Genomic DNA, 26,846 nt, shown 5'->3' with positions numbered 1-26,846 from the left:
GCAAATATTGTAGGCGGGACGATTCGCGGGTGAGACGGCAGCTGAGACGGCGGCAAAACGGAAAAGGGAGCGTGAATTGAGAGCCGACGCGTGGCTGCAGATAAAGAGGGGTTTGGAAGGAAGAGACGGCAAAATATCTACACGTGGGCCAGGGAAAGGAGCGGCAGTGGGCGACTGCGGGCTTAAGTTGGTTGAAGGGTGCCCGCGTCTGCACGCCGCGACGGGTGGGGCGGGCCCGGGGGCATGTGAAGCTGACTCGTGGGCCGCAGCACTTGTCTACTTAGCCAACCCGCCGCTGCAAAGCCACCAACGAGCGCGCCCAAAGGCCGCCGCTCCCCACGCCCGACCTCATCTTCGCACAGCGCTCCTGCAGCGGCGTGCGTGGGGATTGGGATTGGGCCCTGGGCGGCGCTTGGCGTGCGAGTTGCCACCGGACAGGGCCAGCCTTACAGCTCGGCTACGATGCCGCGCATGGGTGCCCCAAGGCGCATAGCACCAACATGGGCCCTAGCGCTCCTTATCGCCCTGCGCCAGCACCGTGGCCGCAGACCCGCCGCGTCCGTCCGCCGCGTTGGGTTCGAGCGCGCAGTTAGCTGGTACATAGCACCGCCCGGTAAGCTGACGGTGTCGCAGTGTCTGGTCTGGTCCGCTACGGGCTTCGTCCAGCGGTGGCCGATTGCGCGGCCGAGCACGCAAAGCTTTTCGTCTTTCATGCACGTATCCGGGCCAAGTCCGAAGGGATATTGGGGTCCATGCGCGCCTAAAAGTTCCCAACTGAAATTTGCCCAGAGCTCGCCGCGCCCGATCAAGCGCTGCTCCCTGCCGAACTTCCGCGCTATTGGCGAACACGCAGATCTATCCCGTTGTGACGTCGATCGACGCTGCGAAGCGCTGCTGCTCCTCCTGCAGGAGGTTTCTGCCAATATACTCCCTATCCCGGGGAGCTTGGTCCTTATACCGCGTTTCGTCCTTATAGGGGCGTGACTAAGGGGCCTACCGCTGTACCCCGGACGAGAGATAACGCCGTTGATACGCGAGCCTTAAATGTTTCCCAGAAATTGGACCGTGTCTCAGCATGCGGCTGATCTCCGAGTGCGGCGTTAAACACCATCCACGTTCCATCAGAGCTATTGGGAAGAGTTGTGCAAAAAAAAAAAAAAAAAGAACGGCAGCAACTCTTTCTCTCTGCTGTACTTTAGTAAGCTGCCTAGTCGTTATGGTCCCATGCAAGCAAACGTTTCGGTGATGGAGTGCATGCGGGGCGGGCCTGTCGCATAAAGCAAATGGCCATCACCATTGAGCCGTGGCAGAACGAGAAGCTGCGCAGGCCAATGTACCACAGAAGCACCGACCCTGCGCCTTTTCTCACTCTCAACATCTCAGCTAGGACCCTTTGAAAATTTCCTGCTGATACAACTTGAATTTCCGCACCTTGCACCTCAACTGCAACAACCAATCAGGCTTGATTTTCCAGTCGTCATCCGCGGGCCGCACGCACGGGCACAGCCGCCCGCCATCATGCCGGCCGTGCAATCGCGCGCTGGAACTTTGCCCGTCGCTCTTCCGCGCGCAGCAACCACAACAACAACATCCGCCCCATTGACTGCTCCCACCACCGCCGTAATGACCGCTGCCGACATCATAACCGACCCGGACCTACGTGCCGTGCTCGACGCCGCTACGCTCGCCCAGCAGCAATGCGACGCACTGCTAGCGCTGCTCGCCGAGCACCCGCTCCCTCCATCGTCGTCCAGGCCCGCCGAGAACCAGATGCCGCCCGAGGTCGCCGAGCAGATATCGTCGGCGCAAAAGGCCCTACACGCCCACCTCGCCGCGGTGCGCAACCAGAATCGGAAGGCGCTGCTGAGCGTGCGCGCGACCAAGCACGCGACGGCCGACGCGAGGCACGAGGTCGACACGCTGCACCTGGCGTTGCAGAACCTGTACTACGAGCAGCGTCATCTGGAGTCCGAGATAAAGGCCTGCCAGGGCTACGATCATCCGTATCAGAAGCTCCCGCTGATGCCCGAGGACGAGTTTGCAGCGACCTTTCCGGACGTAGTGGAGGGCTGTAGGGAAGCTGCACAGAAGGCGGTTCTTGAGAGGGGAGATAAGGCGGGAGGCGGGGAGTCGGGAGGGGAGGATGTGGGCATGGAAGGTGGAGACGAGGATACGGCGTACGAGGAGGAGGTGTTTGAGGACGCGTTGATGAAGGCCAGGATCGAGCATGAGCACAAGGAGAGATTGGCGTTGGAGGAAAAGAGGCAAGGCCTGCTGAAGAAGAAGCAGGGATTGATTGCGGAGAACAACAAAAGAAAGGAGGACCTTGCTAAATTGGACGAGAGCTTGGAGAAGTTCATCGAGGTAAGCGCCCTCCTGATTGAAAGGAGGCTGAATGATGACACCTGACACTCTCAGGCCGCCAAACCCATCGAGCAAACTTTTCAAAAGGAGTACTAGGAACGGCGTGAACGGTAGATGGTCCTCCGAGACTTGTGCGTCAATGTGGCGACCGGCGTCTGGGATGACCAAACATGTCTGCAGGAACCTCCTGTCGCGCAACGAGGTACACATGCGGATACTAAAGATGACGGATGTGCTATGTGGGGTACAATCAGGAGAAAGTTAAGGCCGACACCGCAGTGGAAAGGCGAAGTGGGGATGGCAGTGATGCATTTAAGAAAAGGCAAGTCGACAGCTTTTCTAATTAAGAGTTGCAGCCCTACCTGCACAAATACCCAACTCTGCACCATGCTTCGGTGCCAGGCGAAGATCAGTAAAGCACACAGACCATTCCTGCTAACACACCCTGACGGCAGTCGTACAGAATGTCATGCATGCATTCACTCCGTTATGGACGCAGAATACTCTTGATCTTCTCTTGCGTCTCGCGACTCACTCCCGCCTTCTCTAAATACCCCTCGACACCGTCATAATTTTCATCCAAAAACTCCTTTACCTCTGCCACCAAGTTGGGATCGCAGTCTGCCCATTCCGATCCTAGCCCAATCCTGGCGATCTCTTTTACACGCTCCTCCCTTTCAGGCTCCAATTCTGCCTGCGTTGCCATGTAATCACGCTGCACATCATCAATGTCCACGCCAAGTAAAAATAGCGTCAACATCGTCACCAGTCCCGTCCGGTCCTTTCCCTGGGTGCAGTGCCACAGCACTGGGTAACTCTCCTCTCGCGCTAGCACCTCGTTGAATACGACGGCGATCTCCTTGGTACAAACGGCCAAACTGTCCAGCATCAGGCCGACAACGCCACGGGGGCTCATTACCTCGTGGCCGATGATCTGCACGGCTTCAACGCGGTAACCAGCAACATAGTAGGCTAGCACAGTCAAGTAAGAGGGCCAGGAAAGTTGCGATAGCATCGAGCGGATGTAGGCACCACCATTGAAGTTGACATCGCGGTACGTGATTCCCGGAATCTTTGGAAGGTCGGCCGCCGTTGCGGACGCAGAGGTGCTCCACGGGGACGGGACGGTGGAGACATGGTCGTCAATCCGGGCCTGAGCGGCGAGCTTTTTAGCTTGCTCGAGGTGCTCGGTTGGGCTGCGGAGATCGACGATGGTGCAAATGTTGTAGCATTTGCCTAGCAGAGCCTGGTCTGCGGGCGTGGCTTCGTCTGTGCGGAGCGTCAGGTGCGATGGAGCGGGATTCGCATTGGAGGCATACCTGGCCTGGCACTGCGGAAGAGCCTGCCCGCCTTGAGCCTTGAAGGCTGAGAGAGGAGGGAGGAGACATCGCGGAAATTGAGAAGTTTCTCAAAACGAGGCTGTTCGGTGGCCATGGCGACGACAACCAAAAATAGCAACTGTCCAAATGGCAAGATTTAGGCACGCAGATAATCCTTTGTAACGCAGATCGCACGAGAAAAGAAATTTGTGTCAGGCGCGGCAGGTATCCTGCTTTGCGTCTGGTGCTTCCGTTGAAGAGACTGCGACAGAGGTCTGCTTGTGTTGCGTCGTGCTCTGGTTGAACTGGCGGCAGGGCTAGAAGACGGTCGTACTGGATGCGTGGCCGCACTGACAGGAGTTCAGCCGTTGGCGTGGGATGGAGGTCAGGTTTTGCGACGCTGGTCGGTGGTCGAGATTGCCAGGCGGGTTCCCTGTGCCGATCGGCCCCACGCATTCTTTGCGCTGCAGGCGCTGGAGTTTCCCAGGGACACTCCACTTGCGCAGATCGTCATCCGTGGGACGACAGCCGCAGCGGGCGCATAGCGCAGAACCGACTGTTCGCCGGGCGCGAAAGGCGACGGACTCTCTTGGCGCTCGTGACAGCGTGCAAACTGGAGGCGCCGTCGTGCCCGCCAGCCCGTTGCGGCTTAGGCGGCAAGGGTCTCGCGTCTGGCCACACAGGTGATGTCATGGCGTCCATGTCCTATACAACCCTCGCCCTGGCCTCCGCGCTTCGCTCTGCTCGCATCCTTGCGGCACATCTTCCTCAGGCAGACATTATCTCACACTTCACCAATCCGCTGTCGCGCCGCATGTCTCTAGTTCCGTGCCTGTTCCTATAGGAATTTACCTTCCAGTCCGCAGCCCTATATTTCCCACTATGGCTGCCACCGCTGCTCTCGAGAATGCTCACGCAGGAGCTTATTCCTCGCAGTCAGCCAAGCCCTTTTCTTCTGGCGATATGGCCTGTCCGGATCCGTCCGCTCATGGCCGAGACAAAAAACTTCAAGAACAAGCCTCAACCGCTGCCCTCTACGTCACACACCCTGATCGCGCGACAAACATTGAGCAAACGAGTCCGCTTGGCTCTAACGGAAAGCTCTCCTCGGCGAGTATGTGCTTCCCAGAAAAATGCCATGGATCTAGGGACTGCACCCACTGACCGCGCAGCAACAGGCGCCGCCACCTCTCTCAAGTACGCCAGAGCGCAGGAACTCCCTAGCTTCCCGGTCGTAGGCATTGACACAGCTAATTCCGCGGGATCCGCTGCGCTGCTGGCTGCGGGAAACAAGACAAAAATCGAGTGGTGGAAGCCTGATGGCACGTCTGACAGCGCTGCAAAAGCCGCTCTCTTGGCCAAAGACTACAAGATGCCGCCTCTCTGGCAACCAGAACTGAGCGCGGCAGGCTCCAAGGCCGCACTACTCGCTCATCGGGATAGCGCCAAACTCAACCTGTGGATGCCTGAGGCAAGTGCGGACGGCAATTCGGCTGCTGGCATTGCCATGCGTAACAAGGCGCTGAGCCCACAGCCTGACTATGGTTACTCCGATACTGGCAAGAGGAATGCACTCACAGCTGCAACAGGGGCAGTGGCTGCCAGGAACCGGAAAAGGGCAGAATCGTCACCCGCGCCGCTTCCAAACTATCCTGATGCCGCAAACTCTGCCCACAATTCACTTAACGCCGCCACTGTCGCACATAGACCGTCGATCAAGAAGCCTCACGACACCAACCGCACGAGTTCGGAAGCTATGCAATCCGCACGGATTACCAACATCGGCGCCAATGTCCCGAAAGAGATGTTCGGTTCGACGCCACCGGTCTCGATCGAGGTCGAGGAACAGCGACGACAAGCAGCCCTTCGGGCCTCCGCAATCTCCATGGCCAAGAAAATGTACGATACACAACAGCACGCGATCAACGAGGCAGCTGGCATCTCCAACATTGGTGAGACGGCGGCTCGCGGGGCCAGCGCACGGCCGATGTCAATAGCGAGCAGCACCACTTCACCTGCGGACCTCAGAACACAGGCGCTGCAATACATGAAGGTGCAGAGTCAGGCTCAGAGGCTGGCTGCCGAACGACTGGCCAAACTCGACGCGGATGGCACGAATGACTTCCGTGACTACTACGGTTACAGCAGCACGCCAAAGCGCTCCCGGCTCTCCGTACGTCGAGGGAGGCGCCGTGCCTCCAGCGACAGTAGACTGATTGATTCAGATGACGAAGAACAATCGCGGAGGATCAGGGATCAGATGTCCATATTCAACACCAAGCTTGCCCAAGTTGATGCCAAGAAGAGGCAGAAAGACCGCGAAAACCTCCTCGCCGCCGCAGAGCGAAAAGTGCTCGCTCAGATGCACACGATGGACGAGAAGGTCTTCATGGAAACTGGGAAAGTGCCACCGGCGATCATGGAGGAATGGGAAGCGAAAGCCCGCGCCAAAGCATCTGAACAGAGCGAGAAACGCATGGAGAATCACGGCAAAGTACACGTTGGGGGTGGAAAGTTTCTAGACCAGTCCGAGATCGATGCTGTTGCCGCCAGCAAAGTCGCCCCGACCTTGAATGAAATAGCCGATGCTGCCGAGGCTAAGAGAGCTCAGGACGAGGAGCGACGGCTTGAGGAAGAGGAGAGGAAACGTCTTGCGGCTGTCGAGAAGGAGCGTGAGGCGGAGCGAAAGGCTGAGGAGAAGAGGATCAAGAGTGAGTACATCCAATAACTGTGTGTGGATCCTAATGATTGACATTGTGTAGGTGAGTTGAAGGCAGAAGAAAAATCCCGTAAGGCTCAAGAAAAAGCTACTGCAAAGGCTGAGAAGGAAATTGAAAAGGTGCGACGTGATGAAGAGAAGCGGCTCAAGCAAGAGGAAAAACGCAAGTCGAAGGCGGAACAAGAAGAACACGAGGACCACTCTGATGCGCCCATGACCGTTCTGGAGCCCCGACCTGTGACTTCAAGCACTCACAGAGACGAGCGACCTGCGCCCTTGGCTGAAATTCCAAGCTATCAGAGAGAGGTCGAGGCGATAGGCGAGGTTGCATCCTCTGACGAGGAAGACAAGCAGAAACATACGGTCGACCCCGTCGAGGAGTCACATCAAACACGCCGTGTGGCTACCGCGCCTGCAACTACCATCGAAACACCTACACACAATGAAAACAACAAATCAGCCAAGGATATCTCCTTTTCTGCGCCTACCTCCCCTATCGACCACACTACTTCTCCAAAGGAAGGCGGTAGCCGCGGTCTCAAGTCCTTCTTCAATCGTCTAAAGCGCCGATCCCACCTTGGTCGTTCCAAAGAGAAGTCTGAGAAGGCCGAGCCTGGGACACTTTCCCATCGCAGCAGCTTCATCGGCGGTGCGGCACTCCGCTCGCAGAGTTCCCTTGCTGCTACGCGCGATCAACCGCCAGCTCCTGAGCAAACGACGCCCATGATCACAACCCCACCGGCACGCCGTTCCTCACCTAGCATCAGCAGCCTGGAGAGTGGTGAAATAGCTCGTACCAGTAGCGGAGGCGGATTCGCGGGTAGCTGGAGCAGTCGAGGTCGGCAGCGTAGCGCAGCGACTGGAGTGAGCAGTGTTTCAAATGGTGTAGACGATGACGAGGAGCAATTTGTCGATGCGGGCGAGAGTCTTGAGCCACCTCCGCGGTTGACGACGAAACGGAGTACGGAGAGTCCCCAGAGGGACAGCCGGTTTATGGAGAGATTCTAATCCACTCCCCTGCTGTATGCTCGGACTCACAAGCTACGCGTCATGGGTTGCAAGCCACACCTGCAACTCTGCCATTTCATTTTTACCTTGGACTGGACTCATCCAGACAGCCACCGACTCCCTAAAGAGTGCCTAGTAGCACCAGCGCATACGCAAACTTTGGATATCAAAACACCTTTGTCTCGTTTTTCTTTCTCTCTACTTGCTTTTTGCTTCAGAGTCCTGGTTAGGTTGATATCCCCACGGCTTCGCACACATACCAATTTTGTATTTCTGTGTTATTTGGGTTGGGTTTCTCAGGTTACTTTCGAATTGGAAGCAAAGATGAGTATTTAACATCAGGACTGCAGCTTCACGAGCGGTATTGATGACGTTACACAACGGTCGGCGAATGGACAGAACAAAATAACGACTTTTTTTATATCTCTCGATTTTATGACCGTACGGTTGAGCAAAATGAAACTGTTCTAGGCCTTTGTGACTTCTATCGTCTGGCTGAAGCGTCTTGTGTCCTCTAGTCTTCTACGATGCGACTCCGCTTTGGGACCATCAAGTGATGATATCCAAATCAACAACTCTTTTCTAATCCCCATCCACTGTGGCACCGCCTGCAACTGGTGATTGTCCTCATTCAAGCTCACTAGCCCAAGACCCAAGTTTAGTCCGACTGGTGCACCACAAGATAGTCAAACTGATGCATACAGTTTGCAGTGCCGTACTCCCTTCTGCCGACCATACGGCCTGGTAAGGCCTGTGAGAGGATGAAAAGCCTCTATGTGGAGAACGGCCGGGCTGAGACGTTTCCGCTGCCGCTGGTCACCGCTCCGGGCCTTTTGCATATCTTTCTTGCACGCTTCAGCTGTCGCATTCCTCAGTCGTCAAGGTTGCCCAGAAGAGAGGACGCCGCCCGAGGTTGATGTAACCTCGAGCCCTGGCATCCATTCCTCGCCTCGTCTGTTACGTGTAGCCAGGAAAACCAGAGCTGGTGCGGGAGACAGCGGTGATCCGATTCCGTCTGCCGACAGAGGATGAGCGGCGGGCCACAAAAAAATCGAAGCGGTCAATCCCCATAGCTCCACAAAGGATCGTCGGTCAACGTTCACCTGAAGGACGAAAAATCCAACTTCCTGGCCACCTTGTCCCCACGGCCCTCCTCGCCAGGAATTTCGCCGCCGCGCCTCTTCAGATCCTCGCCCATCCTCTTCTCGAGCTCTGCCTTGGCCTTCGTCTTGTTGGGGTTCGGCAGGTCCTGTTTGGGCGTCGGCTTCGGCTCCGCCGTCCACCAGGGATGCTCGAGGACCTGCTTCGCAGTGGCGCGCTTGCGGGGGTCGAGGGTCAGCATGAAGCGGAGCAGCTGGATGCCCAGGGGGCCGATGAGGCCGAACTCGGAGTCCCAGAAGCCCTGGGGCCAGCCGCGCTTGACGTCGGCGCCGTCGGCGGCGGGCTTGATATAGCCGGGCAGCTTGGAGACGCCGGGCCAGTTGTCCTCGGTGGGGGTGCCGAAGACGTTGGCGATCTGGTCGATCTGGGCGAGGTCGGTGTCGCCAGGCATGAAGAAGTCGCGGCGTACGAGCTCGGCGAAGACGACGCCCATGCTCCACACGTCGACGGCGCCCGAGTAGAAGCGCGCCTGGTAGAGCAGCTCGGGCGGCCGGTACCACCGCGTGATGACATTGTACGTCATGGGCGCGTACAGCTCGGCGAAGGAGCGGGCCAGACCGAAATCGGCCAGCTTGACCTCGCCGTCGGCGCCGATGAGCAAGTTGTTGAGCTTTATATCGCGGTGCAGAACAAAGTTGGCGTGGCACCACCAAAGACCACGGCTCGCCATGCCCATCCACGATTTAACGTCGGCCGCCGCGTAGGATATCGTGTCGCGCGCCTTCATCATTTGCTCCAGGTCACCGAGAGGAAGAAACTCGAGAACAAGGTTCAGGTTCTGCGCCTTCGAACTGTACACGGCGTGCAGCTTGATGACGTTCGGGTGGTCCAGCTCCTGCAGATGCTTGATTTCTCGGATGGCGTCCATCGCGATGCCGTCTTTGAACTCGGCGTTCACTTTAATTTTCTTGATGGCGACAAACTGTCCGGGCTTCGCCACAACTTCGCCCTTGTATACGATGGCGTATGTACCTTCACCGAGCTTTGTTGCTGTTTCGAGTGGAGCGTGTCAGTGTCGATGGCTACACAGTAGGACGGTGCACTGGCTGGGAACATACTCTTCTTATATCTGTTTTTAATCTCCTCGTTCATCGCCTCAGACAAATCGCGCGGCGCATCGTCAGAGGTGGAGCCTGTTGATGCGGCAGCGGTGCGGGGAGACAGTGCTTTGGCGGCATTGTGTTGTAGAACGGTGAGCGCTTTGGCTTTGGCGGCGGTGATATTTGCGTTGGCAGACGCGGCGTAGGGCTCCGCCGGAGAGACTGCCATGGTGAATAACTATGGCGAGGGCGAGTGGACGGGTAGCGAGTTTCGAGGGTCGAGACAGGCTGGCTGATGGCAGATGATCGCAGCGGAGCAGAGGTGAAAGGAAGACGGCCTCGGCGGTGGAGCTAGTCCCTTGAGCTTGGTGCAGATGGCTGCTGATGCGGCTATGGTAGCTTCGAGGGCTGCTATCCTGTTGCAGCTGCGACCATGCGAGCAGATGTAGGGCGCCTGGGAGCTGGTGGTTGATGATGGGAGGAGTTACGCCAGGCGGCGCCGGGTGCAGGGATTCGGCGCCAGAGGGCGGCGGTCCGCCGACGAAAAGTTCCCGCGGCGAGCAACGTCTGACCTCCAGCTCCACCTCCGCCCAATTCTCAGCGCGACCACTGAAACCCACGCGCCCGACAGCCCGTTCGCCGCAGTCGTGCTTCAGGCAAGTCATTGCCGACCTCAATCGTCGGAACCGTCGTCCTGACGGCTACTGCAGGCTACATCGAGTCGCGCATCACCACCATGATTATCCGGCCAAACCCCCGGTTGGCGCAGCTGCTCCGGTCCAGCGCGCCTGCAACATCGATTTCGTACCAATGCGTCCGCCAGTTGCATAACCGCATCCCCCAGCGGCCTATCCCCCAGCCCACGCCCTTCGTTCCGGACGTCACCACCTTCCTCACCGTCATCGGCCGTAAGCTCTCCCAGCACGCCGCCAAAATACCCTCGTGGGAAGCGCTGTTCAGCTTGACCTCGGACCAGCTGCGCGATCTGGGCGTCGAGCCCGCACGGTCGCGCCGCTATCTACTGCACTGGCGGGAGAAGTTCCGCAACGGCGAGTACGGCGTGGCCGGCGACGCCAAGCACGTCACGGACGGCGTTGCTGAGGTCCGCATTGCCGAAGTGCCGTCCGACAGTGCTTCCAGCCATCCGCAGCTTGCCACAGCTACCTCGGCGCCGGGAACGAAGAAGATTGTTGTCAACGTGCCGCAAGGCGTAGAGGTCTCGGAGCAGGTGCTGAAAAACGCGAAGCCGCTGCGCGGTCTGAAGGTCAAGGGCGCGCACACTATCGTTGGACCCTATGTCGAGGCCGTTTCGAACAAAATTGCGAGGGTAGCAGTGAAAGAGGGCCTGTGGGAGGAGAGGAGAGGACACAAGGTTGATGGCGGTGAGAGGAGGAAGGCTGAGGTTAGAGCGAAGAGACGAGCAGCTGAGAACAAATAAGCGGCTTCCCCGATGCCTTGGGATTTCGGTTTAGAGGTAATGTGCATGGGGCTGCACTTTTTCTACTGTGTATTCTATGTGCACATGTATATTACTTGGCGTGCAATTGCCAGAATATTCAAATATTTGACAACAACTGTATGCAATATTTCAAGATAACGCCAAATAATCCGTGGGAGTTGTAGGGCGGGTGTGCAGGTACCCGCTTGCACGTGTGCTGATTGCACCTTCCGTTGGGAGCAGCTGCCTCTCCGCGCATTCGCTCATTTTGCAGCCTAGTACAACCACAAACGCCTCCACTCAATCGCGAACATGACAAGAACGTTACACCGCTTTCCAAAGGTACGACAACGATGACGTCGAAAGGCATCTTACACGTAGAAGTGCGCCTTCGCCACACACCCTGCCCGTTCTGGCGCGCGGACGAGGTGGGTCACACGCCGGCATCGTCAAACCGCTGTAACCGTAACTAACAGTAATACATCCAGGTCAGAGATGAAGTCTCACAATGGATACTGCAGAAATTCAGTTACCTGAAGGTAGGAGAGACGGTGTCTGGTGATGGTGAGCACTCAATGCGACCCACGACGCGGAGAAGTCGCCGTTTACCCTCGATACAGAGAGCCTTGAGAGTGGACAAAGCATCGAATACATCCACGTCGACAGTTATTCTGGAAACAATGAGGGCAGCAGCTGTTTCTCTCTTCAGGAAGTTATGCTTGATGTTCAAGTCTATCGGCTCCAAGACGACGAAGGCGCAGCATCTGCTACGTTGATAACTTTGACTGGCGATGAAGGGAATCTTGAAGATAACACGACACATCAGATGCGCGCGGTTACCTTGCCAAATGTCAACCTGGACGGGTTGTGGGAGTCGTGAGTTACTTTCTTCCCGCATCCAGAAACAGCTACTCACCAACGTCACCCTAGTCTGGCCTACCCCGGAAATATCCATGTCAAATTGCTACGACTTGCAACACGCATGTGTAAGCATGTTAGAGCGATGACTGTGAAGCTGAATGCTGACAATAACAGTGACTATTCTGCACAAACACGCTCTGGACCCGAAAAGCAGTCATTACATCAGCTGGAACGGTCTCTTCTTGCTCCACGGTCCACCAGGGAGTGGAAAGACGACACTATGGTAATGCTGTTTGGCAGTTCGAGCCCATTTGTCTTGGTAGTGCTGACCACATGGCTTGAATAGTCGAGGATTGGCCCAGAAGCTGAAGATTCGTTTGGGCAAAATATACACGCACGGCAAGATGATCGAGATCCATCCAGAATCGCTTTTCAGCAAATATTTTGGGGAGAGCGGAAAGATTATCGCCAAAATCTTTGACAAGATCCAAGACCTTGCGAACTCGGAAACACAGACATTAATTTGTGTGATGATTGACGAAGTCGAGAGCCTAGTCTCTCCGCGTGAACAGTCAATGTGTGGCGAAGTTGCAGATGCTATACGGGTGAGACGAGCCGTTTCACTTGGTAGTAATTAGCTGACGTTTCAAGGTTACGAATGGAATACTTACCGCACTTGACCGTCTTCGGAGCCGCCCCAACGTCATGGTGCTGTGTACCAGCAACCTTCCCGATGCGATTGTACGCCGACTCTTGTTCATTGGCCATCCCCGTGTGGGTTCCGGGGCGTCGGACTTTTGCTAATCAGGAATAGGACTCCGCCTTCCTGGATCGTGTTGACATGTCACAAGCCGTGCCTAATCCCGGGTCGGATGCAGTCTACAGCATACTTCGATCGTCACTGAATGAGCTCATCAGGCAGGACCTCCTGACGTCTACCACGCTTTGCAGATCCCAAGAGCCATCTCGCACGACCAACGGAACAGCCGGCTCTACTGAAGATGGACGTTGGAGGAAAGCTGACGCCGCAAGCACCATGATGGAGGATCCACGTCTTTTTCCATCTCTGGGATACTTAACGCTGATGGCCGCCGAGGATAGCTTGGCGTTCAAGCTATGGCACTTCTCGAAGAAGTGCGTCGGAATGTCCGGGAGGTCTTTGCGCCGGCTCCCCATGAAGGCCCTCGGCCTCTACACATACTCGGAACGGCCGTCAGTGGACGAAGTGTTGGACGCCATCCAACTCGCAATTGACGATGGGGGAAACAAATGAGTAGTAGCTGCAAGGAGGTTGGCTCTGTAAGCGGCAGGGAGGATTTGGCTTGAAGGAGTTGCATTGCTGAGCCGAAGAGCCGCAGCCGGGTGCTCCCGATATTCGCTTGCGCGAGGGCTGGATTCATGGAAGTAAGAGTCATAGCTAAAAGACAGAATTCCGCCGCCGCACCTGTTTCGACGTTGCACGACGGTTAGCTTGCTGGATTAAAAAAAGGTCCAGCCCCCAAGGATGCAGCGTGCCTCACTCAGCGCACGTGTCTGAATCACGACGAACCACATAAAGCTTACAGCAGAAAGAGAACGCCATTGCTTTTGCAGCAGCCAACGGCGGATACTTCACAGCCCCACCCAGGGCTTGACATGGCAGCCGTTGCTCCTGGACCCGAAGATCTGGACGCGGTGGCAAGCTGCGGGGAGGATTGGGCAGGAGGCGCTTAGCAGATCCGTCCGAGTTGGGCGAGACATGTTGGGCTGCATCACTAGCATCAGCGGCGGCGTGCCGCTCCGCAGGTGCGCCGCGTGCGAACCAAATGGCTAGCCATTGGCGTGTGTGAGCCGCAGGCAGGGCCTACAGCGGCTGACCGGTTGGCCGGTGCCAGAAAAAGATTTTTCTGGCTGGCAATGGGGGAGCTGGTTGGAGGGCGGGGGAAGTCGGGGGCCTGGGGCTAGCGTCGGTGTTGACGGCCACGTAGCGACGCATGAGAGGAACAGGGCCAGCTGCCAGCAGCAACGGCTGTACGTGACGGCTGCGTTGGGCGGATGCAAGGTCCTTGACGACGATGACTCTGCCCAAGGAGGCGGACGACATAAAAAGGCGCGGCAGGCCAGGCCAGGGGCCGGCGCGCAGCAAACGGCAAAGAGGACGCCAGGTTGTGATCCTTGTCCGATCCCGCTCCAGCCTTACTGTGTTGTGTCTCGCAGGGCTCTGAAACGCAACCCGCTGTTGTACGGCGCACGCACAATCCGGCTTCTGGGCCAAAACAAAAAGGACGGCCGCCGCCCTCGTCGACGCTCTGCACCGACCTCTGCGCCGCCCTCGTCCTGTCCGCCTCTCAATGTTCTGCTACACCAACGACCGGAGCTACATTTTCCTACGCAGACCCCGAAGGCCCGTCCGAGCGCCCTGAGACCTAGCGACCGTTGATCGACGGCCGCACGCCCATTCTCCAGATTTGCGCGCGGCGGGAGTTGCTTGAGCAACCCGAGCACGTTCTTCTCCCTGCCCCGACGACGAGCACAGGGCATCGTCGCGACACCACCGCATCGCATCGCAAGGTACGTCAGCGTCGAAGGTCGCGGAGGCCGGAGTGCGCTCGCCGTTCTGGCCCCCGCCGGGCCAAGCGACGGGTCACGTTCGTGCCCGAGGTGCAGCCCAATGCGCATCATCGTTTTTTGACCGGTCACGTACGCTTGGTGCTGACTAGCAGACTGCAGTAGTGCGGCTACTGAAGCCTGATCCTGCGCTCGAGGACGTCAGGCTCGCAGCGCCCAGAGGCACGCAGGGATCCGCATTCCTTACTTATCGCCGCCTACGCCCAGTCGCGCGTCGCCATTCCCAGCCTCGCTTTCAGGCGACGAGCGCGCCAGAGGAGATTGCGACGGCCGCAGCGCCAGCAGCACCAACGAGCGCCCGCTGTTGCCTCAGAATCCCGGCTGCAGCAGCGTCCTCCTCGAATCATCTTCAGCCTTACCGACGCCTGCGACACGCCTCCCCCTCGCGCCCCTCGCCCGTTGCGCATCCCTTTGCTATTTTACAGCCCGCCACCCGTTCGCGCGCTGCCTCCTCGCTGCCGACCACCGTTGGCTGCTGTTTACCAACACCACACCCACCCCGCGCTGAGCCACAGCAAGCTCGCCCACCCGACCTGCCTGTCACTCCTGGGCCCCCTTCTCGACTTTCTCTGGTAGAAAGGTTCCGAGTGAGGTGATCCCTGACCACCACCGTCTCCATGCCGTAAGTCGTCCCCTCTCCCCGCTCGCACGTCGCAATCTCGGCGCATCACACGGCGCGCTAGGCCCACTCACATGCTCAACACCATGCTAACATCCTAAAGGGTTTCAAGCATTCACTTCATCCACTCCTCGGGCTCCGAGCACCACCCTTCGTCCGACGAAGAATACGTCGGCACCGGCGTACCTCTTAGCGACTCGAACGCCGGTAGTCACGACGACACCGACGAATCCCTGGACCACTCTGGAGAAGAAGAGTGGATCGAAGTCGACGAGGACGAGCTCGACCCTTCCGACTCGGCCTCCCGCCCGCGTCAGACCAGACACAGCAGCAGCAGACACCGCGCCCACCCCGAGACACGCCCAACTAGCCATCGCCGCTCACGCTCTCACGCTGCCCCCGCGCAAGAGGCGCCCCGTCGTCACCGGGCCAGAGCCATTCCCAGGGAAGACTATTCGAGAGAACGGAGCGAACACAGTACGCATCGTCGTCGGCCACCGCCCGGCGACATAGACGAGCTGGAGTACCCACCACCAGACGATTATCCGGGTTACCCCCGTGGCCCGCATCCCGGACATCACAACCAATGGTCACATATCCCACCTAGCGTGACTTCGGGCTACGCTCCGAGCATGATGTCCGGCTTCCAACCGGCGCCTTACGGCGCTGGTATGGATAGGGCGCTGGTTCACATGTCCAATGATCCGTACGGCTACCAGGGGAACCCTTTCGCACCAAACCACCATGCCAATCCGTTTTCTCAGAATCAAAGCATGGTCGGTGCTGGATTCTACGACCATCCACAGGGGCCGCGTCCTGGAATGGGGCGTCAACGTTACTCCGTTGGCGGCATGCCCGGCCAGCCTCCTGTCCACCCGACTGGCAGTATGACGCCATACTACACTGGGTACGATCACCACTACGGTATGCCGCCGCCAATGCCGCCGTATGGCTACCCTCCAGCGCCGTATCGCCACTCACCGGAGCCGTCGCCTGACCGATCGAGCCGACACAAACATGGTCCATCCAAGGCACCAAGCCCACCCCCGGCGGCAGCTCCACCACCACCACCGCCTGTTCCTCCCGTCGCTGTTCCGCCACCGCCGCCGCCGCCACCGCCTGCTCCATTGCCTCCCCCAGAGCCCACCCCTGCGGAGAAGGAGGCCATGGCGCAGGCCGCAGAGCAGGCGGAACGTCTCAAGAAGCTAGAAGAGCTCCTCATGCAGCAGGCGCAAGCGCGAGCAGACAAGGAGGCTGCCAAGAAGAAGGCGGCTGAGGACGCTGCTGCCGCGGAGGCTGAAGCTAAGAAGAAAGGCGAGGAAGACAAATTGGCGAAGCTGCATGATCTTCTGGTCGCTCAGCGTGAGGAGCAGAAGGCTCGCGACGAGGCTATAGCCGCTGCTCGTGCTGCAGAAAAGGCCGAAGCTGATGCAAAGGCTGCCAAAGACGCAGCAGAGAAGCAAAAGGCAGCTGAAGACGCAGCTAAGCTGCTGGCTGCAGCGAAAAAGGCGAGAGAGGAGGCCGAGGCAAAGGCTGCAGAGGAGGCTAAGGCAGCGAAGGAGGCGCACGAGAAGGCGCTTGCCGAGGCAGCAGCAGCAGCAGAGGAGCTAAAGAAGGCTAAAGAAGAAGCGGAGAAGAAGGCTGAAGAAGAGGCCAAGGCCAAGGAAGAGGCGGAGAAGAAGGCAGCAGCTGCAGCCGCTCCCCCGCCGGCAGAGAAGAAGCCGCCTATCAAATTCAAGGATGCCGTGGGCCGGAAATTCAGCTTCCCATGGCACATCTGCTGCACGTGGAAGGTACGTATATCACAATTCGCTATCACTGGTCGGTTGGGCATGCAAGCTGACGTCTTCACAGGGTATGGAAGAACTTATCAAACAGGCTTTCCTCCACGTCGATGTCATTGGCCAGCACGTACACGATGGACATTACGACCTCGTTGGGCCTGATGGAGAGATCATTCTGCCTCAGGTCTGGGAGACGATGGTCCAGCCTGACTGGACCATCACGATGCATATGTGGCCGATGGAGGAGCCTGCCCCCAAGTCTCCGCCTCCCCCACCCCCGGCAGCTATGCCACCGGGGCCACTACCACCACCATCGTTGGGTGGTGAGCCTTGGATAGGCTTGAACATGCCCCGCCGTGAGCCGTCGAAGGGTAAGGGGCGAGCTGGCAAGATTCTTGGAGATGTGCCGATGCACAAAAAGCATTCGCGCGGACCTCCCCCAGGACCTGGAGGTCCTGGCATGCCCCCACCACCACCTCCTCCACCGCAAATTATCGATGTGGGGCCTCCACCGACACCCATGGTCGAGATCCTTAGTCCCATGCCGCCGGGCCCCATGCCGGTACCAAAGCCGGCGAAGGCAAAACCGAAGCCCCAGCCGAACGTGGGGTTCCTCCGTTGGACTGCGGGCGGCGCGGTCCGGCCGGCGGGAAAAGGGGCAAAAAAACCTGAGAGCCCAACTGGAGGCGGTGGCTCGGCTTCGGCAGCAGCGTCGCACGGTGGGCATCCGCAGCATGGTAACAACGCGGAAGCCGGGTGCGTCGTCATGTAAACCGGATTATTTCTCGTCGTCGACGGAAGCCGTATCTTTCCACCCTTCGCTCAACAGTCGGTGGCTTTTCTGGAGGCATGAGTTTTATTTCTCCTGTACAGGAGTTTTTGCATGTCCTCGGGGGCTCGTGTGTGTTTTGAACAAGACAAAATTACCTTTCTTCCGGAGCGGCGCCTCGGGATGGACGCACGCCGCTGGTTTTTTTTCCCTTCTCGGATTATTCTTCTTTTTGTCCTTCGAGGCAGCGAAAGCGTTTTGTGTCTTTACGACGATTGGGATGGATTTTATGATGTCAACGAAGGTGATGGCTTGTGATACTCCAATGATGTTCTGTTCTGGGTTATCTAGTACTAGGTATCGTTCAATGTGGGAAAAAATCAAAAAGGATTCTTCAGCTCAAACTGTGCCCAAACAGTGATCTTGCAGTAGATGACTGGCGCTGCGCCGTTGCAATGTTCGTGCCTTTGGATAGGCACGGCTGCCAACGATGCAAGTATCTGGCGCTCTATATAAAGAGTGGTATGCTATATTAAAGGTTTCCCTGTTTCGGTTAGCGCCTTTCCGCTAAGGTTTCCTTTAACAGTAGAAAATATATAGATCTGGAGTGGCGAAAAGTGGCGACAAGCAGCTGAAATGGACCGGGCCGAGTGCCGAGCCAAGAGAGGGAAGGGTATGGCTTACTTTTTTGTTTTTCGTCTATCTTTCTGCACATCAAATCCAAACCAGTAAGCAACACGAACAACCGAAAAAAAAAAAAACACCCCAGCCAATGCCTAATCTCACCACCGCTCATTCCACTTGTCTTCAACAACCGCCACAGCTCGACTTCGTCCCTACCGCTTCCGCCACGGCCGCCGTCGCGGGGCTGTCGTAATCACCTCCGCCGTCGCTTCGACGACAGTAGCACGAAGCGGTGACGGGGACGTCGGCGACGGCGACGGCCAGGCGCAGCTGCTGCTCGACGATGCGGGCCTCGGCGGAGCGGCCGCGGCCGAGGCGGGCGAGGCACTCGCGGTAGCCGTGCAGGGCCCACACGTTGTTGGGGTGCTGGCGGGCGCGCGGCAGGGTCTCGTCGAAGCCCAGGTCGGCGGCGTAGGCCTGCGCGGCGGCCTCGACGTGGCCCTGCTCGAGCAGGAGCGCGGCGTAGGCGTGGCGGGTGGGTTGCATCCAGGCCCAGCTGACGGAAGGGAAGAATAGATCGCAGGTTAGCAAAGGGGATCGAATGTAAGGGGGAGTCAGTGGTTGTTGACAATGGGTCGATCACTTACGGCTCGGCGTAGTTGAGGGCGTCGTCGAGCTCAACCGACTTGCGCAGGTGCTTGAATGCGTCCTCGTAATTGCCCTTGCGGTACTCCAGCTCGCCGTCGAGCATGGCCTTGGCGATGGCCAGGATGTCGCTGCACCGGTTGGGATACTCCATGCGCGAGTCGGGCACGCGCTCGACGGCGGCGTGCAGGCGGATGCGCTCCTCCTCGGCGCGGGCCACGTCGCCCTCGACGGCCCACGCGATGCCCTTGGCGTAGTGCGTCATGGCGGTCGTCACGCAGAAGAGCTGCTGGTCGGCGGGCAGCTGGAGGTCGTGGATGTCCTGCCAGCGGCCGAAGCGCACCAGCACGTGCAGCCGCGCCGAAAGGAAGGCCTCGAGCCAGTCGGCCATGGGCGGCGAGTCGACGCTGAGCAGGCTAGCGGGCAGGTGCTCCTCCATCTTGGCGACCGTGTCGAGCGCAATGCGTGACTGGCCGTTGAACATGGCGGCGTAGACGAGCGAGTGGTAGTCGTGCAGCCGGTATAGCGTGTAGAAGTTCATGCCGCCCTCACGCGCGTGGTACTTATCGTCGGCCACGGCGGCGGCCGCGTTGCTAGCGATAGCGCGCCGGTAGTCGCCGATTAGGATGTCGAGATGTGAGGGCATGTGCCGCAGATGGCCAGCGTCTGGGATGAGGTCGCGCAGCCGGTCCGCCAGCGCGACTCCCAGCTCAGGCGTGCGCGACATCTCGATCATGTGGATGTACATGTGCAGCAGGCCTGGGTGCTCGTGGGCCTGCTGCTCGTGCTCGGCCACGGCGCGGTCCAGCACCGTCTTGGTCTCAATGGCGCGGGAACCCGGTGTGGGCTCGCCGGTGCGCAGGTCCCAGAGCTCCCACGGCGTGATGTTCATCAGCGCGTCGGCGTATAACGTCACCATATCCAGGTCGTCAGGGAACTGGCGGTACGCCGTCTCCATGGCGTCGGCGTAGGCCTTGTTGTACCGGGAGTAGTCCTTGTCCGCGACGTCCTTTGGATTGCGGAATTGGATGGCCTGGGCAAGGGCCTGTTCGAATGGCGTGGCCTTGGCGGCGTGCTCTTGTGCCTTTTGCACCGCATCGTGGACCCTTCTCAGAGTCGTCTCCAGATCCTTCTCGTCGAACAGCTCCCAGGGCTTGTTGTAGTTGGGCCCAAGCGCATACGCAAGCCCCCAGTACCCCATGGTGCACTCCGGATCGTTTTCAATGACCTTCTCAAAGCAGCGTGCCGCCTCTTCGTGATTGAAGCCATAGCACCAGACCAGACCGCGGTCAAACCATTTCTGGGCAGTGGCATTCCGGGTAGTGACCTCCCGGTGGAAGGACCCCAGGTCGTAGTAGTCGTCCCCAGTTGAACCCATGATCTAGTGCCGGCGTGAATGCGGGGGTGGAATAATGTCGGTGGAGTCGGGATCCGAGCTTCTGAGGCGCGGGGCATCTGCTGATGATCCGGTCTGGCGACACTGCATCGTTATGTCGCGTCACCCTTTTCGAGTCAGATGTTGCGTTAGTTGCTGGATCCATGACTAGTAGGTCTGGCCTTATTGGTTGATTGCGGCATGTGAATTTACTCCAATCGTCGGCATCAGCAGCGCCGCTATCTGGTCGGCTTCGATTGTGAAACGGATCAATCCTTGAGAGTAGAGTGAGAATATTCATCGATGCAGTTCCGGCTGTCTTTAGTGGCACTAACAAAGGCGAATGAGGAGTTCGCTGGGGAAAGAGTCTGGATAATAGTCGTATTCCTATCAATGATCAAAGGTTCGATTGAAGTGTGAGCTTCAGTTGGCCATGAATAGCAATGGGCAGCCATGGACCGAGCAGTTGACATCTACATGGAGACAAGGAGAATAGCAGGTATCCAGAGCGCAATGACAACAGAAGACAACTCCATCGAAAGATGAATAGGAGACTTACACGATCAGTTAAGTCTCATTGACATGACTTGAGGACTTACCGATAGCAAAGTCAATCAGGAGTACGAGCTCAAAGAGAGAGCAACTTCCTGAAGGTTCTTGGCCCAGTAAACACTCACAGCACTGTCATCCGCTGGTGGCATTTCGGCCAACAACTTGATCCTGTGCTGTTCCACGCCTACCCTCTCCAATGTTTCAGCCAATTCCTTCTGTCCGCTGCTGGGCTCCTCATCACGGATGCAGATTCCCACATCGGCAACCAACAATGCCTCAAAGTCGGTGGCACTGTCACCCACATACACAACAAGCTCTTCACCGCCATATTTGACAGGAGTAGGCATGTTAGCGCGCTTATCTGCGCTGGTCCGGATAGCACCCGCCTCTTCACCTGAAACCTCAGTCCGGCCGTTTAGTAGGCCAGAAGAGCCATTTGAGTCCTGGAGACCGGCGATCTCGTTTGCCGCAATAGACACACGCTCAACCGCAGCCTTTGCATCGGGGTCGTTTGCAGCCGCTGCGCGCAGGCATTCCCGGATGAAAGTGGCGCTCCAATTGACACTCAGAATCGTGGTCTTCTGACTGTAGGCGAGCAAAGACGACCACCCGTCCCGAAGGATGATCTCGCCGCTGTCGATCGCTTGGGCGGCACCGGCTTTGACAGCCGCAGCAGTCACGCCCCTGAACAGGCCAGAGTCCTCGACACGCTTGACGCTGCTGGACTCGACGGCGGCCAAGCTTGCGAGCCATGCCTTCTCCTCGGCGATGGTCGTGCGCTGGCTCTTCGCGGGCGTGTACGACGAGGCATGGGCGGAAAAGTCGTCAAGGTAAGCTTTTACGATTTCCTCCCAAGTCGTGGCGGCGGGGGCATTGGCCGCATGGTCGGCGCAGATCTTGCCCAGAAAGTGCAGGGTGTCCTTGTGGGTTGTGGTGCCGTCCCAATCAAGGACCAGGTGGATGGGGGGCACGGATGCCATTGGGTGCAGGCGGAGCGGCGAGAAGGGCCGGACGAAGAGCAAGCGGGTGGCAATGGAGTGGTTGCACAGCGCCGAGGGGACTGCAGCGAGGGTTCGACGGCCAGCAATAATCATGGACCGAACTGCTTGCGAGCAAGAGCGTCGGCCCTCTCTCGCTTCCGAAAAGTACTCGTGCCCGCCCGAAGATGCCGAGAGGGGGGAAAGGCGGCGCCGCGTAATGAAACGCCGCGTTGGGGTGATGTTAAGCCAAAAGCGCCGCTAGACTGCATGTGATCGAAATTTGCCCAATGAAAGGCCGGATAAGTTGCCACCGCTCGCCCGCGATTTCTTTTACCCTGGCCGTCGGAATCGAATACATCACCGGTAGCGAAGCGGCCAATGAGCGGCCGGCTTTAATAAGCCCGGATCCCGCTTCCCTCGGCTGTCAAGGACGACGTGCTTCATCCGTCACGGCCAACTTCGAGCACGCTCTCGACACCTCCGCTGCTTGTACCACCCCTCGTCTCTGGCCCGAGCGAGCATCTCACAATCCACCATGTCGACCACGCGAGCATTGGCAAGGCTCTCCAGGAGCGCAAGTGAGTCTCCAGCGCTGCCGCGCCCACACCCGCATCCTCTCGCCCGCCCTTCCCTCCACGCCACTGCCAACAACACAGCCGACAATTGCTGACCATGCATCAGCCGCTGCCTCGAGGGCCCCTGTCTCCTCGACCGTCTTCAAGCGCGGCATGGCCTCGGTGGTCCCCGAGTCGCAGACGTCGGCCGCCAGCGAGCCCACGCCCAGCAACGACGCGAGGATCAAGAAGTTCCACATTTACCGTTGGAACCCCGACGAGCCCACCTCGAAGCCGCGCATGCAGACCTACACCCTCGATCTGAACAAGACCGGTCCCATGATGCTCGACGCCCTCATCCGCATCAAGAACGAGATGGACCCCACCCTGACCTTCAGGCGCAGTTGTCGTGAGGGTATCTGCGGTAGTTGCGCCATGAACATCGACGGTGTCAACACCCTGGCATGTCTCTGTACGTCCCCCTTTGTAGCGTGATGCAGCCAATGGCTACGGCATCTCACGCAGTCCTCTGGTGCACGACTAACCTGCTTCGCCACCCAGGCCGCATTCCCACCGACACCGCTAAGGAATCTCGCATCTACCCGCTGCCGCACACCTACGTCGTCAAGGATCTTGTCCCCGACCTTACCCAGTTCTACAAGCAGTACCGTTCGATCAAGCCCTACCTGCAGCGCGACACTCCCCCGGCCGATGGACGCGAGAACAGGCAGTCCAAGGAGGAGCGCAAGAAGCTCGACGGCCTGTACGAATGCATTCTGTGCGCCTGCTGCAGCACCTCCTGCCCCTCGTACTGGTGGAACTCGGAGGAGTACCTCGGCCCCGCCATCCTTATGCAGAGCTACCGTTGGATTGCGGACTCGCGTGACCAGAAGAGGGCTGAGCGCCAGGACCAGCTGAACAACAGCATGTCCCTCTACCGTTGCCACACGATTCTCAACTGCTCGAGGACCTGCCCCAAGGGACTCAACCCGGCCCTCGCCATCGCCGAGATCAAGAAGGGCATGGCTTTCACTTAAAACGGCGGCTCGTTAAATTTGGTCGTTGGGGGACACTGGAGGAAAATATCATTTGTGTAGATGCAGCAGGTGGGCATTCGACTGTGATTATAGGGCATATGGAGACAAAGGGAGTTCTGAATATTTGCCGGTGTTTGGGCCTGACCGCCTGACTGACAAGTCGTCTTTTTTCCAAGACAAAGGGAATATTATTTCATTTAGCTACGATGTATCAAACCCATCAAGGCGACCCTATGCCGCGGCCGATAGTGCAAAACAAGAGGTGAAATTCACAGGAAAAGAGAGAGCCAACCAAAACGTCATCATCCCCAGAATCTCACACACATGAAACATCCCTGCACTCCGTGCCACGTGCGTCTGTGGGAGAGGGAGCCCCATGTCAAAACAAAACATTCTCTCCGACACGTCGAACCAACGAAACGATCGCCTTCTTTTCTCCGCAGAAACGCATTAGCCGCCCGTATAGACGCGACAGCCTCGCAGCCTCGAGTTTTGGCGGAACGCCTGCAGGTCCGATTCGGGAAAGATCGTCGCGACGAGGCCGCCGGTAAGAGCACACGCATCATGCCTGAGGCTTCCACGAGCGGCATATCACTCCTTGTGTATGGAGATCACGCAGCTCCTGTTCTTCCGCGCCTCGGCCATCTCCGAACGAATGAGAGCCGAGATTCTCGCTGCATCGCTCCTTGCTGTTTCTATCGTCGAGGTTTCTTTCCTCTCTATCAGTCTGTCGTTGTTGTGCTGGTGGTCGCTTTTCCCCCTCGTTTGGCCCTGTTTCCCCATGAGTATCGCTGTCGACGTGGGTACGGGTATGGGTCCTCGTTTCGGCCCGGACGCTGCGTGCTGATCTTTCTTGCCTTTTCTGGGATGTGGGTTGCAGGTCGATTCGGCTTCGTGTGAAGCTTATCTGAACAGCGATCTTGCTGTGACAGGTGCGCAGGGATGTGCGTGATAGGTGGGCTTTACAGGAAACTAATTAATCTGCTGCGACTAGGTGGTTGTGACAGCAAGGATATGTATTTCTTAATTGCACGTTAGAGCAGGTGCAAACGGAAAACCAAATAGCATCATAGGCCCTTCCCTTTTGTTCCCTCAACAGCAGCATAGGTATATCGAGTAGCAGAGGTGAATACAAGGAAAAGCCAGGCAAAAACAAAGCGAAGGTCCCACCCATACCGGAATAATGACCGCGACACCAGTCGTCCAAGGCATGACGACTCCCATTCCCAACACCCCGCCGTGGCCCAAATTTTTTTGAAAACAGAACAGGCAATCACACTACCCTGCTGCCCCACCCCCTTCAACACTCCGTCCCCTTCAAAAATGGCTCTCACTTCTTAATCTTCCCCAGCAGGTCCTTGGCCTTCTCGCCCAGCCCCCTCACGTCCTCGTGCTGACCGTGGCTCGTCGGCGCGGCCGTGGCGCCCCCCTTGGCCTCAACCAGCCTCTCCCTCTCCTCCTCGGGGCTCGCACTCTTCTCCGTCGTCACGTTGGCGGCGCCGCCGCGGCCGAAGTGCTTGGGCCCATCGTGGTCGCGGCCGGCGCCGGGCGGGGCCTCGACGTCCTGGGCCGCGCGCGCGATCTCTGGGTGCTGCGGGTCGTTGCGGGCCATGTTGCCCGTGCCGCCGCGGCCCGTCGTGTATAGCGCCGACTTGATCGTCGGCGTCACCAGATCGCGCGGGTTGGACGACGACTCGCGGCGCGACGTCTTGGCCATGTTGCCTGCAAAGGGGGGGAAACGTGCCTAGCGTCAGTCGCCGTGCACCTTTGACATCGGAAAACGATATTGGGGGTGGTGTGAGGGATTGATGGGTGGAAAGACGGAATTGGGGATATATGTCAGCTGCCGGTATAGGGTAGGTGGCTGTGCCTGGCCCCCCTTCTGGAGATTCAAATGACCGCGGATGCTATTCCTGTGGTGCACGCGAATCTGCAGACAATCGACTCTGCCCTCGGTGGCTGAGCAGCGGGTGCCGTGTGCCGTGGATCAACGCCATCGTCGCTTGGTGGTACAGCCCATGTACGCGCGATTGCGCAATCTAGTGCCCCGGCAGCCGAGGGAGAGGGGGCAAAGGGGAAGGAGCGGGAGGCTGAAGGAGGAAAAGGGAGAATATTGGAAGCTTGTACCTGCGCCGCCACGCCCGTGCGACATGTTCCTCACGTCTGAGCCGGTGCCGTCAGAGGCGGTACGCGGGTCTAGAGCCATGACGGTGGAGTGATTCGAAGGAGATGAAAATGTAGCAGCGGATATTTCGATCGCGAGCAATTTTGTGCGCAGTACGTGTGACTGTGTCGGGAGGAGGGTGTTCAAGCTGTTGCTGAGCCCGACAGCCTTGCGAAGGGACGACTTGACGTCAAGTGCAGTCGGCGACGGACCCTCTGCTGGTAGCGACGAATGCGGAAGTCGCGAGGCAGCTCGTGCTCGAAACTCGCGTGTGCGCGGTGAGTCAGTAGCAGGCGACCGACAGATGCGATGCGATGCGACCTACGCTCTCTCCACCGAGGACAGCAGAAACCAACGCAGAGGATGTCACGGCACAGCAGAAAAGCGTCGACGACGGCGGCAGGAGCGACGGCTTTATGGCAGAAAGGAAGGAAGTGAGATTATACTACCTGGTTGCCTCGCCCGACTCCACTCTCAGCGACGGCGCCCGGGCGCAGGGCGGCGCACATCATGCGGAGAGAAAATCTCGACTCCGCAGTATCTTCGCCGACGCACGAACGGGGTTGCCCGCCTGCTCCGGGTTGCCAAGCAGACGGTTTGTACGGCCAGGTGCAGAGGAGCCGTCTGGATTTGGGTATCCATCACGTAAAAGATTGCTGCGGCGCGAGGGGCCAACGTCGAGCGCGCGACCCTTCGCCCGCTGCTGTCCCATGACTCTGCCGGCGAAGGTATTGCTGTGCGGCGGCCAGCGGCGCGACATTATAAGTGTGCGCTGGGAGTCGGCGGCATAGCGCGTCGAGCTTCCGCCGACGATGGCGCGACAGCGGAAACCGGGAAGAGGGGCACTGGGGTCGTGTGCGGGTACGGGCGATCAGACAAGCAGGAGTCAAGCCCACGCGTCGGTGGCAGCAAGGCTCGTCGACGGGGCGGCGCTGCGACCGTGGTTGGTACGACGATGGGATCGCGACGAAAGAAGTCAAGTCTGCCAACGCGAGAGACTGGGGAGAACCGCAAGTACGAGCGTCCCGAGCGAGCGGTCGTGTAACGCTGCACTATGACGCACATGATTCAGGGACCACCAGGCACCTGCTAAGAATAAACCACAGTCGTGGAGGTGGAGATGCAAGTTGGAGAAGCAAAAGATGCAAATTGTGTGTAGTAGTCCCTCGGGACTCTAATGATACAGTAGACAGCAACACCCAGCTGAAGAACGCCTCTAATCCCGT

General features: G+C 58.3%; 10 protein-coding genes across 10 annotated transcripts; 5 read left to right on the top strand and 5 right to left on the bottom strand.

The window, feature by feature from the left end:
• Positions 1 to 1,623: 1,623 nt before the first annotated feature.
• Positions 1,624 to 2,460, top strand: LTHEOB_2830 (FMN interacting protein; the record flags this gene model as incomplete). The annotated part of the gene is made up of 2 exons (XM_035511686.1): positions 1,624 to 2,364; positions 2,419 to 2,460. 2 exons carry the CDS (start codon positions 1,624 to 1,626, stop codon positions 2,458 to 2,460), a joined length of 783 nt encoding a protein of 260 aa, XP_035363556.1.
• Positions 2,461 to 2,851: 391 nt separating this feature from the next.
• On the bottom strand, positions 2,852 to 3,798 carry LTHEOB_2829 (Tyrosine protein phosphatase 6; the record flags this gene model as incomplete). Its single annotated transcript, XM_035511684.1, has 2 exons — positions 2,852 to 3,633; positions 3,684 to 3,798. 2 exons carry the CDS (start codon positions 3,796 to 3,798, stop codon positions 2,852 to 2,854), a joined length of 897 nt encoding a protein of 298 aa, XP_035363555.1.
• A 767-nt stretch (positions 3,799 to 4,565) lies between these two features.
• LTHEOB_2828 (Eisosome protein 1 protein) lies at positions 4,566 to 7,410 on the top strand (the record flags this gene model as incomplete). Its single annotated transcript, XM_035511683.1, has 3 exons — positions 4,566 to 4,797; positions 4,862 to 6,394; positions 6,446 to 7,410. 3 exons carry the CDS (start codon positions 4,566 to 4,568, stop codon positions 7,408 to 7,410), a joined length of 2,730 nt encoding a protein of 909 aa, XP_035363554.1.
• A 1,099-nt stretch (positions 7,411 to 8,509) lies between these two features.
• Positions 8,510 to 9,840, bottom strand: LTHEOB_2827 (Serine threonine protein kinase; the record flags this gene model as incomplete). Its single annotated transcript, XM_035511682.1, has 2 exons — positions 8,510 to 9,561; positions 9,630 to 9,840. The coding sequence occupies 2 exons, from the start codon at positions 9,838 to 9,840 to the stop codon at positions 8,510 to 8,512; spliced, it is 1,263 nt and encodes a 420-aa protein (XP_035363553.1).
• Positions 9,841 to 10,347: 507 nt separating this feature from the next.
• LTHEOB_2826 (Pachytene checkpoint component pch2) lies at positions 10,348 to 13,183 on the top strand (the record flags this gene model as incomplete). Its single annotated transcript, XM_035511681.1, has 8 exons — positions 10,348 to 11,013; positions 11,538 to 11,613; positions 11,670 to 11,925; positions 11,980 to 12,035; positions 12,085 to 12,193; positions 12,257 to 12,515; positions 12,562 to 12,651; positions 12,725 to 13,183. 8 exons carry the CDS (start codon positions 10,348 to 10,350, stop codon positions 13,181 to 13,183), a joined length of 1,971 nt encoding a protein of 656 aa, XP_035363552.1.
• Positions 13,184 to 15,134: 1,951 nt separating this feature from the next.
• On the top strand, positions 15,135 to 17,692 carry LTHEOB_2825 (Tpr repeat protein oca3 protein; the record flags this gene model as incomplete). Its single annotated transcript, XM_035511680.1, has 4 exons — positions 15,135 to 15,139; positions 15,240 to 16,929; positions 16,991 to 17,291; positions 17,364 to 17,692. The coding sequence occupies 4 exons, from the start codon at positions 15,135 to 15,137 to the stop codon at positions 17,690 to 17,692; spliced, it is 2,325 nt and encodes a 774-aa protein (XP_035363551.1).
• Positions 17,693 to 18,496: 804 nt separating this feature from the next.
• Positions 18,497 to 20,336, bottom strand: LTHEOB_2824 (TPR domain-containing protein; the record flags this gene model as incomplete). The annotated part of the gene is made up of 2 exons (XM_035511679.1): positions 18,497 to 18,869; positions 18,961 to 20,336. 2 exons carry the CDS (start codon positions 20,334 to 20,336, stop codon positions 18,497 to 18,499), a joined length of 1,749 nt encoding a protein of 582 aa, XP_035363550.1.
• Positions 20,337 to 20,947: 611 nt separating this feature from the next.
• On the bottom strand, positions 20,948 to 21,865 carry LTHEOB_2823 (Haloacid dehalogenase; the record flags this gene model as incomplete). The annotated part of the gene is made up of 1 exon (XM_035511678.1): positions 20,948 to 21,865. One exon carries the CDS (start codon positions 21,863 to 21,865, stop codon positions 20,948 to 20,950), a length of 918 nt encoding a protein of 305 aa, XP_035363549.1.
• Positions 21,866 to 22,400: 535 nt separating this feature from the next.
• On the top strand, positions 22,401 to 23,456 carry LTHEOB_2822 (Ferredoxin; the record flags this gene model as incomplete). Its single annotated transcript, XM_035511677.1, has 3 exons — positions 22,401 to 22,443; positions 22,547 to 22,891; positions 22,981 to 23,456. 3 exons carry the CDS (start codon positions 22,401 to 22,403, stop codon positions 23,454 to 23,456), a joined length of 864 nt encoding a protein of 287 aa, XP_035363548.1.
• Positions 23,457 to 24,786: 1,330 nt separating this feature from the next.
• On the bottom strand, positions 24,787 to 25,662 carry LTHEOB_2821 (uncharacterized protein; the record flags this gene model as incomplete). Its single annotated transcript, XM_035511676.1, has 2 exons — positions 24,787 to 25,178; positions 25,584 to 25,662. The coding sequence occupies 2 exons, from the start codon at positions 25,660 to 25,662 to the stop codon at positions 24,787 to 24,789; spliced, it is 471 nt and encodes a 156-aa protein (XP_035363547.1).
• Between the last annotated feature and the right edge of the window lie 1,184 nt (positions 25,663 to 26,846).

This window comes from Lasiodiplodia theobromae, assembly GCF_012971845.1.
Source record: "Lasiodiplodia theobromae strain AM2As chromosome Unknown scaffold_7, whole genome shotgun sequence".
Lineage (NCBI taxonomy): Eukaryota > Fungi > Ascomycota > Dothideomycetes > Botryosphaeriales > Botryosphaeriaceae > Lasiodiplodia > Lasiodiplodia theobromae.
The sequence above is the reverse complement of the archived record's forward strand: the minus strand, read 5'-3'. Positions and strand labels throughout refer to the sequence as shown.